Raw genomic sequence first — 20,550 nt, forward strand, 5'->3', positions numbered from 1 at the left:
CTAGGGCCCCTTATAGCCATCTCATGCACACATGAAGCCCTCAGTATTTTAACATCCTGTGGCTAATTCTGGCTGCGTCATAACTGATAGCAGTAATCTTCCAAGAGGCTGAAGAAAACACTCTCATTGAGCCCTGGTGTTGGCGGAAGTGATTTTTTTTTCCTTTTAACAATATTCCATTTCCCTTGGATTTCTCATAGCAATGGGAATGTCCAGGGTTCCTGGGTGAACTCTTCCCTTTTCAGCTAAGGCATCATTTCAGCCTTGGCCCTGCCCCTTCAGAAGACCGAGACCACGTAAGAGACACACAGACATCACAGCATAAAGGCCATTTCACCACCAGCTTGGCCAAGAGCAGGGCCCCAGGAGGGGGGCTCAAAGTCTGCTGGGGCAGCTCTGATTTTGCCTGTCGGGCTCACATTAACATTTTTAACTGGGGATATGTTTCTTAGCTCCCAGCAACATTTCCTCTACATCTGGGGTCAAATGTTAACAGAAACCAACTCCACACACGCACACAAACCAATTTCTACTCTCGGTTTGACCTGACATGCTCCATTTCAAAGGTGCCATAGTCCTTCTTCACTTGGACCAGCACTTGGGCCATGTTCAGGGACAGATTTACCCATCTCTGAGTGGCAGTTCCAACTGAAAGAGTGGGCAACAGCTTGTGATGGGAAGACATAGGCTTTGGTGGCCAGTACTTGTAAGAAGTCAGCTGCAGATGGGTGGAGATGTCTAGAACTTGAACCAAAGGGAGCCCAATGCTTCTTTATTATCTGCAAGATTCTGAAGCTGTGCTACACCTGTGCTCAGAAACCCACACTGGGCAACATACGCAGGGCAGACGGTGCCCAGTCCTGATTTCTGATCTCTCCTGCCTGTTGCATCTCCACGGTAGGTTCCTGTCTCCATACCTGGACGTGTCTCTGTTTCAGCAGCGTTTCATAGCGGTTGGACGGTGGGTACGGAATGATGACTCCGTAATTCTTGCATTCAGCTCTAAAACGTTTATCCAACAGGACACTGGAAGGGATAAAAGTTAAGTAAGGCCAGTAAACAGGACAGTGAATGGCTCTCAACCACCCAGCTGCATCTATTTCAGACCATAGGATCTACTCATGAAGGACTATCATATATATATATCCATATTTTATTGGACAGGGTCTCGCTCTGTCACACAGGCTGAAATGCACTGGTGGAATCATAATTCACTGTAACCCTGAAATGCCACGCTCAAACGATCCTCCCACCTCAGCCTCCTGAGTAGCTGGAACTACAGGCACACGTCACCACACCTGGCTAATTTTTCTTATTTTTGTAGAGATGAGGTCTGGCTATGTTGCTCAGGCTGGTCTTGAACTCCTGGCCTTAAGTGATCCTCTTGTCTTGGCCTCCCAAAGTGCTGGGATTATCAGCATGAGACACCACACCTGACCTACACATCTTAAATGTAATTGTTTTCTGCTCTGGAGCAAGGTTATTCAAATTTCTTTTCAGCTACAGAAGCTCAACATGTTAAACAGAGTTTGTAAGTTAAAGATGGGCAACACACAAGTTGAGGGAGCCACTTTCCTCTTTTGCTGATTTACCACAAAAGCATCCGAGTGCATGCTTGGGATATCCCACGAGACATTCTAGTGCTAGGGACACAAAGTTCCTGTCCTCATGGAGCTTACATTCTAGGGAAGAGAGACTGATTGATGATACAAAAATAGGCAGAGGAATGCAATAATTTCAGACAATAACGAATATCTGCATGGTGTTTGCTGTTTACGGGCACTTCACATGCACGTGAGCACACGCACAAAATCATTTCTAATCTCACAACGACCCTATGAGTCGGGCATGCTATTATTACCTATTTATTACCAGCACACTGTTAGAACCACATCCAATTAAATCCACAGACGTGTTTTAAGTGACCACTTTGGGAAAGGCTGTGTTCTCTGTGCTTTCCCTGAAATCCTAAGTTCTTGCTTTCTATACTTCCCATCATTTAAGAGCCATTCGCTTTATTTAACGTACATCCTGTGTTAACAGAAACCTGTGTGTGCTGCACATCAAATCCCATATGAAGCATATCAGAGCTACTCCAGCTGATGAAAGCAAAAGGAAGCAAATCCTTTCCATAGAAAGAAAAAATAATTAAGGTAAGAAACTATCCTTGAAATTATTGATTTGTATATCTGGATTTCCAATAAGAATGGCCATATTAATACCTACATATAAAATTTGAGGTTTTTCTTGAGTGGGACTATTACAGGTTCTTGAAACCTTGGAACTCACGGGGGTCTAAATCCATATATACTGACAATACCAGTGAACCACTAAAGCTTGACAATCTCTGGCCCAGACTTCTTCACTGGCCTCCTATCTGGTTTTCACATACTTGTTCTTGTTTACCTCCAATCCATTCTTCACACTAGTATATTTTTAAAAGAGTGAATTTTCAAAAATAAAAATTGAATCGGGTCACTGTTGTGCTTTTGAAAGCATTCTGTGCCATCCCATTTATTCTAAGACAAATGCCTACGAGGCAGGCGTGATCTGGCCCTGCCCACCTCTCCAGCTTTGTCAGGCATGCCGCCCCGTCTCATGGTCATGAACGGGACATCGACACGTATTAACTCACGCAAATCCTCTCAACAGCCCCACGAGGTAGGCATGCTGCTATTATTAGACTTGCGCCACCGGGACTTTGCATAAGCAGTTCGTTTTGCATGCAATTTCCTGCCCATCCTTCACCTAGTTTTACTTAACTCCTACCAGCTTGAGATAAGAACTCAGACGCTGCTCCCCCAAGACGGCCTTTGTTGTTCCCCACCCAAAGAGTAGTTCCGGCTTGACAGTCATGTGTTCCCATATACTTTTCCTTCACAGAGAGCACATACTCTCCCTGGTCAGTGTGCATTTATCAATTTTTAATCCATGGCTGTCTTCCCTGCTGACTGCAGGCTCCATGAGGTTAGCACCATATCAGCCTAGTTTCCTTCCCACTACATTCCAGCACCCGGTCCAGGCCTGTGGAATGGCTCCGTTTTCCTCAGGTGCTAGGGAAGAAGGGAGGTTTTGCAACAGAAAACCAAGTCTTCCAGGTGGCAGTCTTAGGAAAGACAGCTGCTCACAGCTCTGGGGCTCCCATACCTGCCGGCCATGGCTTTGTAGTAAGCAAAGATCTGGTCCGCCAGCTTGTAGACAAACTGATCAAAACACAGGTTCACCTGGTGAGGAAGAAGTGGGACAGGTTAATGGTGTCTGTTCTGCTTTATCTCAGAAACTCAGGCAAGTGGAAGAGGGCAGTTGGGCAGGACCGCTCAAAATGAGTTCTGGGGCAAGGCACTCAGAAGGAAGAAAAAGAAGATTCTGTGGCCAAGTGAGTTTGGTCCCTTGCTCTTGGGGTCCTTGGTTAGTCAACAGAGAAGGCAAAGTTCAAAAAGCCTGCTGAGGACGACCTCCCCACTGTCCCCTCCTCGGCCGTCCTGCGGCGGCCTGCCCCGGGGAATGCACCAGACAGACCTTCCTCAGATCCTGCAATGGCTCACACTGTTGGCTAACTTTGCAGCCTCCCCATCCACCTCCTCTGATAACTGTCTTGCCTTCCCCTTTCAATTTATTTTACCTCGCTTTGCAAATTTGATTATGAAGTTGATAGTCATTAGACATTTAAAAGCCCCTTTTTTCAAACTTCGCTTAAATATCTTTGTTTTTTAATGAACAAAGCCTCACCATTTCAGTAGTAGATTATGGTGATCAGGTGGGAAGATGATTTCACACCAGACGGAGGGAGTCAAACCAAACCCTCCAATACTAGCAAGAGCAGGAACTGGCAGAGGGCGAAGCTGTGACAGCCTCAGGTACGAGTGCGACACCAAAAGAGAGACTGTATTTATGTGACTCGTCTTTGATTCTTTTCCCACCAAATCCTCGGCTTCATAAGTTAACTATTCAAAAAGTTTTCATGCCTTTTATTTTATGCCCCACATATTATGCAGAATGCAAAAACAGAGAGCTGTGTGTAGTGCTTTCCTCATACCCAGGTAACTGAGGTCTCTGTCCTGGACTTTGAGCTTCAACGGTCCCCACTGGATCCTATTCCAGGCAAAGAATCTATAGGGTCAAAGCAGGGGTGTTCACTCGACCCCCACTCTCCCCTTCTAGAACCAGCTCTGAGTAGCCTTGTCCGGACGGCTGCTACGTGGTCTCCCCCCTGGCTTCATCTCCCTGAGGATGGGCTGCACTGCAGGTGTATGAGCCGTTCCTAGCACTGGCCAAGGGGTCACTGTTTTCCAGCAGAGGTGGTAGACAGAGCTTGGGCGTCTATACACGTGCGCCTGAAGCCCTTCATGGTGCAGAACAGAGTTGGGGGACACAAAGAGAAAGGGAGCAGGCCACGAGCTAGGTATCCCAATTTGTACCTCTGCCCGCGTCCTCAAATGTTACACAGGTTCTTTCTGGGGCTCACGATGATTACGAAGACCACTTTGGAGTAGGTCACCGATCCCGCACTTTGCGCTAACAAAGATTTGAAAAGTCGAGAATCTCAGAACAAGATCACAGGAACAAAAGAAGCACATCACTTGCCTCGGCCTCGATTTCGTCATACAGGAACTGCTTCTTAAACTTGGTCAGAGCGTAGTAGGCGCTGTCGTTGTACAGGTCCAGAGGGTAGAGGACGTACCTGGAGAGGGAAACACAACAGCCAGCGGCTTGCTCAGGAGCTGTCTTAGGGCAGGAGGATTTGCCTCGCTTGGGAAATATAAACCAGGTCAGAGTTGGGAAAAGACACACTGCCGGCCCTCTCCGATGTCTCTAGGGCCTCTGGCACTTGAGAAAGACTTACTTTATACTGTGTGCCCAAAGAAATCAAATTCCATGATGAAATAAAACCAAATTTGTCTGGGACTAAAATAATCAATAATTAGTAATAAATTGGTGGTGACTAAGGATTTTAGCTTCCTGATCCCCAGGGATGATTGTTTTCTGAACAGAGCTATCATGAGACAGACAAAGTACAGGGAGGGAAGTTGGGGTGGAGGAGAGACTCCAGACTCTGTCTGCAAAGCTGAGTCAAACGACCTTGCGTGGCCTGACCCCTGGCCTGGGCTCCCCCGGGTGGGGCACGCTGCATCATCTCTAGTCAACTCAGCACTTCCGTCTGGAAAGAACAGAGCTCCCTGGAAAACTATCCTCCCTCCACCTGCACCCCAGGAAGCTCCTGCTGGCCAAATCCTGCCTCTTACTCCATCATGGAAGGTTCTTTGGTTTCCAGGATATGGTCCGTTAGAATCCAGGGCATGGACATCTCAATGGGGAACTGGATCCGCCGGCCCATGGTTAACTCCAGGAAGAACTCTCGGAACCAGAGCTGGGAGAGGTCGCAGCACTGCTGCAGGGCTTCTGCAAGCACAAGGGAACGGGCCTCGGGTTACGCGCAGGAAGCTCCAAAAGACCTTGGTTCTTCTTGTTTTTATTAGTGTTTATTGTTATGATTGTCGCCGTGCTTGCTAGGTACAGAGCAGGTACTAAATACCGATTAGTAGATGCTGTTCTTTTGTACTTGAAGGCGGGCTCAACGTCTACTTGAAAAACTGCATTTGTAAAGCTTCAGAGACAGTGGTAGTGTGTGGGGTGGGGAAGATGTTTTGGAGCTTTAGGTGCCCGCATGATTTCCATCATCACTCTACAAAGCCCTCCTGAAAACTGGCAATCTAAGGGTAAAACGCGTGCTTGCTGTACACACACAGGGTCAAGACAGCCCCCAAGTGCCGGCTCTCAGCTGGGCTGCAGCTCCCCACCCCTTCCGTGTGGTAATTCCCAGATCCCGCACTGTTTGCAGGCCCCAAAGGCCCCTCCCAGGCTACTCGCTAACAGAGAAGTTTGTCCTGTTTGTCAAGATCACTCCTTCCAGTACCAACAGACACGTTAAGACTCTCATGTCCCTGAGATGCTACTCTTCCTCCACCCTGTCCTGTGCAACCTCGACGTGCATCTTTCTAACAGGAGAGGAAGAATGGAGCACACAGGACCGGGAGGCAGCCTGGAGGCTCCTCTGCCAGGAGCAGCAAGTGCTAATCGGCTCCTGGCTGCGGCTGAGGAGCATGATGCTGGTCTAGGGCCCAGTGAGTCTGCACGTGGGGATTCCTGTTTTTAATCCCCTTCTATTAAGGACTTCATGACAAATTGGCCACAAATATCTCCCAGACAAATTTAGCTAAGTCAGAATAGCTAGACTGAGCCTGGCCTTGCATAGCTTCCGAAGTCTACCGGGAAGTGTGTGTTTCCCCCTTGGTGGCAAAAATGTGACCCTTAGGGTCAACCATCATGTCTCTTTGCAACTTTGAGCCCCCATCCTCTGGCCTCGCGGCTCACCACTGATGTTGAGCAGGTGCGTGAAGAAGAAGGACTGTTTGTGGAAGTCCTCTATGGCGAGCACGATGGGCCCGTCCAGGCTGCTTCTCAGGGTCTTCTTGGAGCCACTTTTGTCTGCGATGAGCGACTCAAGCATGGTTCGCACCATGTACAGCTTGAAAAAGACAGAGAAATTAGAAGGTCAGAAGCTGGCCCTCTAACGCAGGGGGAAAAGGTTGCTTTGTGCTGTATTTATTTTTTTCTGTAGATGTCTGCTCTTAAAAAGCATTGTTTTAAGGAAGCACCAGTTTAGGGCCAGAGAAATCAATTTGGAACCATGAAAACCTTCAGGAGGGAGACTGGGAGCCTGGCAGTAAGTTCCGCCCAGGGCCCAGCATCCCTGGGCAGGTCGTGCCAGGCCCAGGAAGAGGCTCCTGCCTGCTCTGCTCAGCCAAGGCCATGGGCATCAGAGGAGATGGCCACAGGTGCCACAGATGGAGCACTGGACTGGGAGTTAAAAGACCAGGGTTCAAGGCCAAGCGCTGCCACTGACTTGCTGTGTGACCTGAGGCAAAAAAGTCCCCATTCTGGGCCTCAGTTGTCTTATCTAACATGAGGGGGGTTGGACCAGTTGCTTTCTCACACCAGTCCCTTTCAGCTCTAACACTCTGAGGAACTGTGAAATGGGGTCAGATCAGAATGAACCCCCCTCCCACACCTCAAGTTTCCGGCCCTTAGCGTTTTTGACTCCATCACTGAGCAATGGTGCCCTCTGGTGGCATCGGCTGCATTGCACAGCCCGCTGAAATCCTGGGTGGAAAGCAGGTTAACATTGGTACTTACACAGGAGGCTACTAGGCAATTAACTCCTGATTACAGAGTGCCTTAAGTGCAAAGGATGCAAGTGCGGTGGGCTTGTTCTCTTTGCTAATCTAGATCTTTCCACATCATTTGTCTGTGAATCTTAGGGCTGGAAGGGGCCTTGAGGAGCCAGGCTAGTCCATTCTTGCTGCCTCCTCGAGAAGGGTACCCAAACCAACCCCGCCAGGCGGTGTTATACCAGGGATCGGCAGCCTCTTCGGCCCTGTGTGCCACCAGTGGGGTGAAACAAAGCCCTCGGGGACCACTGGCAGGCCTAAGACATAGATAGGAGAGAAGGAAGAGGGATGGGAGGGCAGGAGAGACAGGGAAGAGGGAGAGAGAGAAAGAGAGAGAGAGAGAAAAGCAAGAGGTATTGTATACGGTGGGAACGCCGCCGCGACTGCTAGAGGCCACCTCTGAGATGCTCCAACCTCCCAGCAACCGCGATCACCTTTGCTGCCTCTGGATGTGCTCTGGGACCGACCCCGCCACATGCCTGGCACTGCTTTAGGCAGTGCAGCCACAGAAGCACGTGACACCGTCCCTGCCGCAGGGCTTCCCTTCACGGTAAAGGAACTACTGCGGCTGTCGGCTCATTAGACAGCGCGCCGTCCGCAGCCCTGCCAGTGGGCGCGTCCCAACATCCCTAAGCATCGAGACGCGCTCTTCTCATGACGGCCTTCCAGGTCCTCAAAGAAACGATGCACAGAGTCCAGTCTCGAGTGGGTGCTGCCTGGCTTATGTCAAACTCTGACTGTCTGACGACTGGCTTCATCCATAAGAGGGTGAACTCTGTCCCCACCTACTTTTATTTAACAGAGCATTTAATTCACCAGAACAGTCTACGTCCCAGCTATGCGAGACACCATGTCCACCGTGTTCTGAAGGCTGTGACACAGCCCTGGGTGGGAGTCAGGAGACCTGGGTTCTTGTCCCACCTCTACCTGGGACTCACCTGTGACTTGGACAAGTCACTTCCCCTCTCTGGACCTCAGTTTCCCCATCTGTAAAACAGGGGGAGGGACTGGGTTTTTTTCCTAAGAGCTCTTGCAGCTCTGCTGTCTAGGAGTCTGCTAAATATGTCTGTTCCACCTGGCATGCCCTGGTGGTGTGTGGGGGTCACTGTTGGTGACCCTCCCCTCTCACACTGGCTATACAAATGCTCCTTCTTCCCCTCTTTCTGCTAATGCCCCTCCTTCATCCTCTTTTGCAGTTTTTCTCATGCCTCGTCTGTCTCTTCCTCACTCGTGTCTTAGGACTTACAGAAACACCTGCGAGCCCTGTTCAGTGCCCCCTGGGACATTCTGGGCTGGAAAGGTCTCTGACCCTTGGTACTCCACAGACCTGTTTGTAGACGCTTCCGTGGGACGTTCCACGACCAGCGAGTGAGAGTAACGCCAGCTGGCCGAGGGCTGTGAAGCCAAGGGAAGTTATGATGAACCTGCCAGAACCCACTTCGCCCCTATCCCAGCCCCCAGTCCCCTGCCAGACACAGACACACACACAGTGAGGAGGGTCAGGGGGTGGACCTCGGAGGATCCAGGGCAGAAAGGGGCTTAAAGATCATGTGAAGCAGGAGTTCTCAGCCTGGGGCTTCTGGGGCCTGTAAGACCCCTAAAGCTGCAATGGGATCCACCTGCTTTTTCAATACTTTAGCAAGATGACCAGAAACTGTTTATCCTTAAGTAGGAGGCAAGGATTCAGCTAAGATGCCCAGATTTTTCACTTTTTCCCCCTGTAATTTTATGACGGTTTTGGATTAGCCACAGGCAACCTCTTATTGCACGGCAGCTCTAGCTGGCAACTGAATATTTCTGATTACTAGACTTTCACTGAGGGGGTCAAGGGCTTTGGACACCTGTGCTTTGGGGAAGATGTGGGGAATAAGGGGTGTTTTGTCAGTAACATGATCTCATCCAAAGTTTTCATTTTACAGAGAATGTAATCAGAGCTCAGAGAGGTCAAGGTGCTTGCCCAAGATCACATAGCAAGTCAGAGGCAGAAATTGTGAATTTTCAAGGTAGGATGTCACTGCAGGGGCGGGGGCAGGGGCTTATTAAAGAGAGACGGGACAGATGCACACAGATTCCACTTTAAACTCCTGCACTTCGGAATCTGTGCTTCGTAGGGCTGCAAGATAGCCAGGATAGGTGGATATGCTATTATCCCTATTGGCCAGATTAGACAACTGAGGCACAGAGAGATTATGTAACATGCCCAAGGTCACACAGGTATCTGGGACTAGAATTCAGGTCTCCTGAATCTTAAGCCAGTGGTCCTCCTTTCTATACCAAAACAAGACGGAGGAGTAAGACCAGAGTAGCTGCTCAACCCTGCCCCTCCTGATCGAGGGGCCCTATCGCCCTGTCCCACGGTCCCACCACGATTACCTGCCATGGCCCGGTTGGCCTCTGAGTCAATGAAGCTGGCCTGGGCCTGGAGCCACTTACCTGTGTGCTGGACGGCCCCACGGCACGCCGGGGCACCTTGATGTCAAAGCCACCTTTGGGGTCCTTCTCCCCTCTCAAGCATGGGTCGTTGGGGGGCTCTCGCCCTCCCTCCCAGTCACAGATGGTCTTCCGAATTGCCTGCAGGACACTGGGGAAGGAAGAACTGAGACTCAGACCAGGTCTCACCACCGGCAGGATGCACTGCGTGTGTGTGTCTCTGGGGCCCATCGTGTCCCGGGACCACCGGCATTAGAATTCTGGGGTGCTGTGAAGCATGCTCATTCCTGCCTCCCCCCAGTGCTGCTTAACAGATTTAAGGTGTGGTCCAGAAATCTGCATTTTAACAAGCGTCCCACATGATTCTGATGCCTGCTGGATGTCTGCGAACTCACCTCTGAGTCCGGGAAGTGAGAAAGAACTTGGGTGAGGTAGGGTGATTATTTTTCCTTTTTGGTTATAGGAAATCATCAAATCTCTGTATATTTAAAGTTTTCATAATAGCTTATATGTATCGCATACCGACCCCATGCTGCCATGTGCTTAGGTCTACACATGGATTATCTCATTTCGTCATCCTAACAGGCTACGAAGTAGGTACCGTATCATCCCCATTTTACGAATAAGGAAGACTGAGGTTCTAAAGTCGGTAATTTGAGTAGGTTCACACAGCTAGACAACGAGTGAATAGGGCTTCAAACCCAGACATGGAGGCTTCATTCATCCCAAATGTCCAGTCTCCTAAGGAGAACCCCTGGAACTTGCTGGAAGGATCTGCGTGTGTTCAGAGACTAATCTGGAAGCTGACTGAGCAGGAACTTCCTCTCCAGCCTGCACTTAGCACCACTTATTTTTGACGTGTCCCTGAAAAGGGCCATCTGCACACGCACCTGATGAGGACGTTCTTCTTCTTCCGCACCGCCTGCCGCAGGGGCTCGCGCAGCGTCACCTGGGCAAAGTCCTGCAGGGCTGCATAGATGGTGTTCCTGATGGCCTGGTTGAAGACGCTCTCCATCCTGCCCATGAGCACCTGCAGGCCTTTGATCATGGCGATCACCTGGCCAGGCACAGACCACGGGTCAGGGTCACCAAGCCTCAGCACACCAGCCTGCCCACCACCCGCCACCACCTCGCGGGGGAAGGAGGGTATGAAACATCCGGAAACATGAGGCCAGTGCTACTCAAAGTGCCAGTTCACCACTAGGTAAGAAATGAATGAGGGACGGATTGCAAAGTAACAAAACAATCTGTAAGGCGAGATGGAAATGTTCTGTATCTCGATTCTGTTTGTGGTTTCACAGGTATATAAACAACTGTCAAAACTCTTTGAATTATACACTTTAAATGGATGCAGTTTATTGAATTATAAATTATACCTCAATAGAGCTGATTACAAAAAACTATAATATCGTTATGGAGAGATCACATTTATGACACAAGAGCTGGGTGTTGTGAAAAAGGAACATGCAGAGAACAAGACAGAACTTTTGGACATTAAAAATATGATAGCCAAAATTGTAAAATCCTAATAAAATTGAAAGTTGAATTTAAGGGAATATCCCCATAAAGCAGACCAAAAATAAGTGAGGTACAATAAGAAAGAAAATATTAAAAAATTAGGGACCAAATTTTGGGAGCCCATCATCTGACAAACAGAAAACCCAGAAAGAAAAAAGAAAGAAAACAGAGAGGAGAAAATTGCCAAAATTAAAATACAAGGAAATTTCTCAGTCCTAAAGTACATGTGTTTTCACACTGAAATGGTCTATTTAGAATCCAAAAAAATGAATGTAAAAGGTCCTCATTAAGCTCACAGTGAAATTTCAGAAAAGCAGGGATAAAGAGATGAGCCTATAAAATTCTAGAGATAAAAAAAGAAGAACAAAGTTGGAAGACTCACATTTCTTGATTTCAAAACTTAGTACAAAGCTACAGTAAGCAAATCTCTGTGGCACCGGCATATAGGTATCCATATAAATCAATGGAAGGGAGTTTAACGTCCAGAAATAACCTCTCACATTTATGGTCAACTGAGTTTTGACAAGGGAACCAAGACAATTCAATGGAGAAAGAACATTCTTTTTAACAAATGGTGCAAGGACAACTAGATATGCACATGCAAAAAAATGAAGTTGGATCCCTACTTCACTCCATATGCAAAAATTAACTCAAAATGGATGAAAGACCTAAATATAAGAGCTAAAATTATAAAAACTCTTATAAGCAAACAGGAGTAAATCTTTGCGACCTTGGATTAGGCAATGGTTTCTTAGCTATGACATGAAAAGCATGAGTGATAAAAGAAAAAATAAATTAGACTTCATCAAAATTAAAAACCTTTGAGCTTCAAAGGGTACCATCTAGAAAGTGAAAAGAAAACCCTTGGAATGGGAGAAAATTTTTGCAAATAATACATCTGATAAGGGACTGGTATCAAGAATACATAAAAACTCTTACAACTCAAAAATAAAAAGACAAATAACCCAATTAAAAAAGGGCAAAGGATTGGAATAGACATTTCTCCAAAGGCAGATAGCCAATAAGCATAGAAAAATGCTCAATATCACTAGTTAAAAGCTCACTATTATTAGTTATTAGCTAAAACCACAATGAGATACCACTTCACACCCACGAGGATGGCTAAAATGAAAAAGACAATAATAAAGTGATGACAATGATGTGAAGAAATTGCAACCCTACAGTTGCTGGGAACTGTAAAATGGTGCAGCAACTTTGGAAAACAGTCTGGCAGCTCCTCAAAACTTTAAACATAGAGTCACCATACGACCCAGCAATTCCATTCCTAGGTATATACTCAAGGGAAATGAAAACATATTTCCACACAAAAACTTGTACATGAGTGTTCATATAAGCATTATCCATAATAGACAAAAAGAAACAACACAAATGTGCAATTGATGAATACATAAACAAATGTGGTATATCCACACAACAGAATATTCTTCAACTATAAAGTAATGGAATACTGATACATACTACAGCATGGATGAATTTTGAAAACAGTATGCTAAATCAAAGAAGCCAGTCACAAAGGACCACATAGTATATGATTCCATTTATATAAAATCTCCAGAATGGGCAGATCTACAGAGATAGGAAGTAGGATTAGTAGTTGCTAGAGACCAGGGGTAGAGGAAGAATGGAAAGTGACTGCTAATGGGTATGGGTTTCTTTTGGGGGTGACAAAAGTGTTGTAAAATTAGGCAGCACTGGCCTGTTGCAGTAGCTCATGCCTATAATCCCAGCACTTTGGGAGGCCAAGGTGAGAGGATCACTTGAGGCCAGGAGTTTGAGACCAGCCTGGGCAACATAGCAAGACCCCTATCTCTACAAAAACAAATTAGCCAGGCACAGTAGCATTTGCCTGTAGTCCCAGCTACTAAGGAGGCTGAGGCAGGAAGATCGCTTAAGCCCAGGAGTTCATGCCAATTGAATTGCACATTTTAAAGGGGTGAGTTTTATGGGTATGTGAATTATATCTCAATAAAGCTATTATATTAAAAATTCTGCAGAGGAAAAAACAAGGAATCGGGGATGAGAATAGAATCCAACTTTTCAAGAGCAACATCAGAGGTTAGAAGACAATAGAATAACACTTCTAAAAATTTGGAAAAAAAATTTGTAATTCTATATGTAGCCAACTACAAAGTGAGATCAGAATAAAAAGATTTTCAGACATTCAAGCTCTCAAACATTTTCCCCCCATAATCCCTTTCTTAGGAAGCTATTGGAGGATCTCTGTCACCAATATGAAGAAAAAGGAAGACCCTCAAGATAATGATGATGAGCATCTCAGATTAGTAGCCTGGCTGGTCCGGAGGAAACCACCGCAGATTAGAAAAAAAGGAAGGAGGACTTCAGGAGGAATGGCTCTAAGAAAAAAAAAAAAAACACAAAATAATGATTGTGATGGATTATTTTGTAAGTTCTACATTTTGTTGGTATGTTTATGGTTGCCTGTTTGATAGGTTCACAGAAAAAACAAAAAATAAGGCTTTGTTAATTCTAGGAAAAACAAAAGTGGCACAAGAAAAATGTACTCATATTAGACCATGTGACTTGGTGATGAACCAGAGTTACTAGTCATAATAATTTAAGGTGACTACTGATTTTACTAAAAAGTGTGACTTTACTATTATGGGAAGATGGGGGAAAGGGAGCTGGGTGTGTTGGGAAGGGTGGGAAGTGGAGATGAGAGAGCTAAATCCTTATCTCCCAAAGTAGGAAATCAACAGAAAATGTCATAAATTGAAAAACCAAGAAATAGTCTCAGAAGCCTGTTACTTAGAACCATGGTGATAAATACCAGAAGAAATAGCTTCACAACTTGAATGATGTTTCCTATTTGGGGATTCAGAGCGGAGTGGGGTGGTGCAGGTTACTACTTTTGCTTTATTTTATTATTACAGGCCCCGTAGAACTATTTTTCTTTTTAAACTTTTAAACATGTTTTACTAGTAAGATAAAAATGATAAGACCTCTCGATGTATAGCAAAATAAGAACTAGAAGGAAATACAGTAAAATGTTCCTGGTGGTTGTATCTGGATGATGGTAGGAGGCTGGGGGAAGGTAAAGGCAGGAGTGAGGCTGGAGGAGCATTTTCTAAATCACCGATAGAGCATGTGCATCCCTTTTATTAAGGAAAGAAACACAAACAGTTTTACAAAGTTGCCTGGACCCTGTGACTATAGGTCTCATTTTAAATGGGCTTGAGGGTGAATTTCTCTTCCAGTGATGAGGCCTGGGAAGCTTTTTTCCAGGTTGACTATGAAGGGCCAAGAGGTTTGGGGGCCACTCAGGACAATGTTGAGAGTGATTAGAATGTTTCTCCTTTCTGAAACAATACCACCGAGCCTCAGTCCTTTAAAATGCAGCTTGGAGATCTGCTAAATAACAATTCTAACCTCTTACATTTGTATGATCCTTTAAGTTTTCAAAGCTCAGCTACCTCCATTCTCTCATTTGACAATTATTGTTTGATTCTCAACAATAACCTTGGGAAGGGAGAGGGCAGAGATTATTAGCTCCATTTTACGGATAAGGAAGCTGAGGCTTAGAAATGAACTGTCCCCAGGGCTCAGGGCTAGGATCCAGGCCTCTGACCTCTAGACCAGTCTCTTGTAAGTTTCAAATGGTCATCAAAGAGATAGCTTCACTCACAACATAGTCTGAATGAGTTTTCCTCCCAAATAGAGATACTATTTTGTAATCAAACAATCAAAAAACAATTTAAAAAGTTATAAAGCAGGAAGAGTCCTTCCTCCAGAAATTATTACTATTAATATTTTGGTATATATAAATATTTATGCCCTTCAGTTTTGAGTGAATATACAAAAGTATATTAATTTTAATGTAAAAGTAATCATTTTACATGCTGTTATCTTTTTTTTTTTAACTTAATATACTTAGCATAGCTTTCCATGTAAATATATCTTTTTTAGCAACTGCATAGTATTCAATGGTATAGTTGTATCTTAATTTATTTACCTGGTCTCATGTTGAAGGACACTTAAGTTCCTTCACATATTTTGGTATTATAAATAATACTATGATAAATACCCATGTACATATGTCTCTGCACAGTTGGCTTATTTCCCTGGGATATATTCCTAGATTAAAAGTGTGAATACGGGGGAGGGGGCAAGGGCAACATACATAACCTAAACATCTGTACCCCCATAATATGCTGAAATAAAAAAAAAAAAAAGAAAAGTGTGAATACATATGATCAGATTGCCTTTGTGGAAAACCTATAAAATGCAGACTGGACACCAATCATATCTCAGAACGTCTATTTACCACACTTCAACCTGCAACAGACACCACCCTTCTTTCAAATCTTGGCTATCCTGATTGGTAAACCCTAGATCCCATCTTACTTTTAATCTATAGTTCTTTGACCACTTATCAGTTTGGGCATTTTTATATCTCTTTTAGCCATTCATTTTCACTTTTGTTTCTTCTGTTGGTTTCTTTTTGCCCATTTTTCTAGTGGAGTGGACATTTTTCTTTGGACTTTTAAGAACAGAATGAGTTTCTAATCATTTCTGAATAACAACTTTTGACAGATTGATTCGGATGGGAGAAGGGGACGGGGAAGAGTGTGCAGATTAGGAGGGCCAACGCTGTCATCTTGCTCAGAACGGCCTGAGACAGCAGTCTCGGAGAGGTGGGGAGGAGCTGCAGCGAGTCAGCACCTACCTCAACGAAGGCAAACTTCTCCTCGCTGGTGTAATTGTAGCGTGTGGCTCTCTCGTACTCCTCCGCCGTGCCAGGGCAGTCCTTGTTGCAGAACTTGTCTGTGGGGTGAACCAGCTTCCAAGAGTACTGGAGAGAGTGGGAACAATCCAAATGTCCATCCACTGATATACAAAACGTGGCGTAGCCATGCAATGGAATATTACTCAGCCATAAAAAGGGAACTAGGTACTGATTCACGCTAAAACACGGATAAACTCTGAAAATGTGAAATAAAAGAAGCCAGATACAAAAGTCCACATATGACTGTATTTATGTGAAACATCCAGAATAAGGAAAGCTTTACAGAGAGAAAGTAGATTACATAGGGCTGGGGGATAATTCGAGGTTTCTTTTTGAAGTGATGAAAATGTTCTAAATTTGATTGTGGTCATACAACTCTGTGAATACGCTAAGAACCAATGAACGTACACTTTAAATGGGTAAATAATGTGGTATATGAATTACATCTCTATAAAGCTGCTTTAAAAAGAGTGCTGGGGAGAGAAAGAGGCAGAATGTAAGGGAACAGAGGTCAGCATGAGGCCCTCTGTCTGAAGGACACCTACCACCTCCATGACGTGGGCACTCCACTTGGACAGCAGCTGCAGGCCCCGCAGGGCCAGGTCGAAGAGCTCGCGATACTCTTCATCTGATTTCTGGCTGTCCAGCCCCGAGCCCGTCACCACCTGGGGAACACTGACCATCACACTCGCTGTCTAAGTGCCCGGGACTGTTACACATTATTGCATCGATTCCCCCCAAGAACACTACAGAGAAGTTCTATTATTATATCCCCTTGACAGATAAACTGGGGCTGAGACAGGTGCCTTGCTGAAGGCTACACGGCTTGCAAACAGTCGAGGGTTCAAGTTCAGGTGGTGTGACGCCAGAGCTTTATACCCACCTTGGTATACTACAGGGCATCGCCTGTCGAACTTTTTTGATTGCATTCACAGTAGGAAGGGCACACTATATAGTAACTCAGGAACACATACTTACATAGAGATATTAAATACATGTATGCAACAATATTTTTCACAAAGCAATCTTATTCTTAATGCATGGGATTTCCTGATTTTTTATTCTATTTCATACAAAAATGCTAATCATAAACCACAAAATTGACTTCACAATTCATTCATTAGACATGACTCAATGATTGGAAAGCACTGGTACAGACATCTGTCTGTATGTGGAATATTCCACAATGAAATATAACGTGTATATGCACAAATGTGTGTGCGTATATGTACATGCACATATATACAGATACAGCCAGTCTTCATTATTGGTAGATTCTGTATTTTGAATTAACCTACTTGCTAAAATGTATTTGTAACCCCAAAATCAACACTTGTTGCAATTTCTCAGTCATTTGCAGACACATGCACATTCCCAGCTGAGGACAAAGTGACTCTCCGCCATCTTGTTTCAGCTCTCATACTGTAAACACGTGTCCTTTTCGTGGTCTGTTTAATGCCATGTTGTCCATATTTTTGTGCTTTTTACTGGTGATTTCACAACATAAAATGGTCCCCAAGCTTAGGTCTAATGTACTACACGGTGTTCCTATGTATAAGAAAGCTGTAGCACACCTTATGAAAATATGCGTGCTTTAGATGAGCTTTGCGCAGGCATAAGCTACAGTGCTGCTGGCCATGAATTAATGTTAATGAACCAACAACATATATCACATAAAGGGTCTTTAAACAGAAGCACGTATAACACGTAGATCGGTTGACAAAAATGTGACCAGAGGCACCCAGGAATGTAACTCTGTATTTTTTCCTTGGAATGATGATTCAGTATTTGCTAATTCAGAGTTCGTGACCACTTTATAGAACATAACCACTGAGAATAATGAGAATCGACTGTTCATACATATGTATAAAGCATGTAATTTTTAAAGATATCCCTGGCCAGTGCAATATGCCACTTTTGGACCACACCAAAACTTAACTGGGAATTAAGGAGCCCTAGCACTCAAGGTAAGTTATTCCTGTAGCTTCAGTTCAGTGGATTGACATACGTGGTTAAGAAAGCTGAAGGTTCGGGCTTGATGCTGGTCCATGTGGGCCACTGGTCTAACGACCGCACTGCTGCATTTGTCAGACTGTCCCCATTTCCAATATGTTGCTCTGTGACCAAAGACATCCCCAGAGTTTGGGTTTGGAAAGCATGATCCCTATGGCCACTAGCCAATGGCAGAACCAGGAGCAAACGAGGGTAGAACAGAGCCATCTATGAGAGCTGGGGAATAAAGCAATATGGGGCCCTGTGTTTATCAAACAACACATGTTAGAAGGGTGTACGTGGGACAAGATCCAAAAGGATAGATATACCCAAAAATCGATCATAATTGGTTCTGGGATGGCAAGATTTTACACAATTTTCTCTCCTTTTGCATATCTTTATTTTTTTGAGGTCTGTGCATTGATCACATTTCCATATTTTAAAAAATACTTAGAAAAAAAGGAAAATTCAATGAAACATAATTACTGAGATTACAGGAGATTTTTATGGTCTCCTAGTTTCACTAACTGTATTTCCGGTTTTTTACAATGATCATTTACTATTGTGTAGTTTAGAAATGTTCAGATGGTGTTCTGAGCGTGAGTGTTCAGAACTCGGTTCCTCTCGCCATCCAGGGTGAAGATGGGTTGGATCACGTGCAGGCGGAACTCATAATTATTGAGCCCTTACCATCCGCCAGGCACAATGCATGCTCCAGGCACCGTTATCGTTTAATCCTCTCAATGAATACATACTCTTTTTACCCTCATTGTGCAGATGAGGAAACTGAGGCTCAGAGATGTTTAATAACTTGCAAAGGGCAACAGCAGAACTAGTGTTAACCTCAGTCTGTCTCTAAATTCCACGCCCTTCTGCCTCTGACATGCATTGCCTCACTCCAGCTCTCCAGCACCCATGGGTTCATGTCCTTCCCTGCTGCTCCTCACCCCGTCTGGTCCTGGGCCCACCCACCCAGCCCACATCCCAGCAGCCAGACACGCTCACCTCACTGTTGCTGTAGCGAGCGAGTTCGGAGATGAAGCGGATGTGATCATCCCGGATCTGAACCATCTGCTCGCAGATGTTGTACTGAGGGCTGATGCTGCTCTGGGTGCACGTCCACCTGGATAGACAATTAGGGGGTTGGAGTGGGGCCCGGCCCCAGGCGCCTGGGTGGGACAGGCACGAGCTGCTCCTGGGGCTCACCTAGCGTGGCTGGCTCCCCTGGCTGGCACCAAAAGGCATCCCCAGCCACCTTAGCAAGAGAGCCCTCTAAGTACAACTCTGTGGGGACCACAGGCTTAGTGGAGTAGTCCTTCCTCCTTCTCCTTGGGGCCAGCCTCTGTTAAGACCCCATGGCAGGCCTTTCCAGACATGTAGTCCACAATACTTACCAGCAGTACGAGAAGGGGGAACCCCAGCCTCTCTAGGGGTACAAAGGACTGCAATCCATGCAAATAAAAAGGTGGGCAACCTCCCTGAACATGTCTGCTGGCTCCGACAGCACTAACAGTCTGCAGGTGAAGCTGAGTTTTGGAGGGCCTTTGGGCCAGGACTAGGGAGACCTAAAAGGGATTATGCCTCTTTCCAGCAGTGACCTGGCAACTCGGAAGCACCCCATGGAGGGAAGCTACCTGGCTGCACTCTCTTCCTCCCTCCCCCTGCTCTACTCTTTCTCTCTCTCCACCCTCTCCTCCTCTCCCACCCTCTCTTCTTTCTCCTCAACTCTTTTTGGAAAGATGTCATTGGGAAAACCATCCTGAATCATGGAGAAAGTGAATGAATGCAAATCCTCTCTCTCCACCCACCCGAGACAAAAGACAACTCCCTTTACCCTCTCCTGCCATTGGGTACTGGTGACCCAGCAGAGTCTAAGCACGAGCACCACACAAGGCAGAAACATATTTGGGGAGAATTTAGTATTTCCAAAGGGTCCCTGAAGTGGTCCTCGGAAGAACAGCAGAGTGGCGATGGTCTTCCCCGGGCTTACCCTTTGCTATCGCTTTCATTTTGAGTTACTTGTGTAGGGATGGGGCATACCACCCCTCAAACCTGACACCCCACCCTGGTCCCCCCAGCAGCCTCCACTCCCAACCAACCTCAGGTGGTCGGGAAGTCATGCAGGGAAAGTGAAGAAACGCGTTCAGCACTCCTTGATTTTCCTACAAAACCTCTCCACACCCTAGCAGCCGGAGGGTTGTGAAGAGACTAAACTGGCTCTCCTTGGGGAGACTCCTTCGCAGCGGGTCCAGGCGGGTGCAGTTCAAAGATGTGCCATTCGTATCTTTTTAAGGCACTGACACCCTCACCCTGGACTAACGGATGCCAGTTCCCCTCTGTATGGGAAGGCAACATCCACTCAACTTCGAGCAAGACGCACGCAGAAGGAACCTCCTTGATAGCCTCAGAGATCAAAGAGGTAGCCAAGGAAAAGCCAGATGCACCCCAACTCCTGTGAGACACTGACACCCCAGGCCTGAGCACAGGCTACCTGGGATTGTGGTTTGTAAAGTGACCCGAGGTGAGGCTGTCAACCTACTCCATCGTCGGGACCAGACAGACCACACACTCCACGATGGACTCACTGCACAGGTGAGGAAGAATGACACCGCCTCT

The 20,550-nt window shown here is 45.9% G+C and overlaps 1 protein-coding gene across 1 annotated transcript in view; it reads right to left on the reverse strand.

The window, feature by feature from the left end:
- CYFIP2 (cytoplasmic FMR1 interacting protein 2) overlaps positions 1–20,550 on the reverse strand; it is a 116,488-nt gene that overhangs the window by 57,664 nt on the left and 38,274 nt on the right. Inside the window, exons 11-20 of the mRNA XM_012650394.1 lie at positions 18,940–19,057; positions 16,488–16,607; positions 15,883–16,008; positions 10,550–10,716; positions 9,663–9,810; positions 6,373–6,526; positions 5,244–5,400; positions 4,585–4,681; positions 3,148–3,224; positions 918–1,026 (exon numbers count right to left, since the gene is read on the reverse strand). Of these exons, the coding sequence (XP_012505848.1) occupies positions 918–1,026; positions 3,148–3,224; positions 4,585–4,681; positions 5,244–5,400; positions 6,373–6,526; positions 9,663–9,810; positions 10,550–10,716; positions 15,883–16,008; positions 16,488–16,607; positions 18,940–19,057 (1,273 nt within the window). The remainder of the gene's footprint in view (positions 1–917; positions 1,027–3,147; positions 3,225–4,584; positions 4,682–5,243; positions 5,401–6,372; positions 6,527–9,662; positions 9,811–10,549; positions 10,717–15,882; positions 16,009–16,487; positions 16,608–18,939; positions 19,058–20,550) is intronic.

This window comes from Propithecus coquereli, unplaced genomic scaffold (genome assembly GCF_000956105.1).
Source record: "Propithecus coquereli isolate 6110/MARCELLA unplaced genomic scaffold, Pcoq_1.0 Scaffold322, whole genome shotgun sequence".
NCBI classification, from domain to species: domain Eukaryota; kingdom Metazoa; phylum Chordata; class Mammalia; order Primates; family Indriidae; genus Propithecus; species Propithecus coquereli.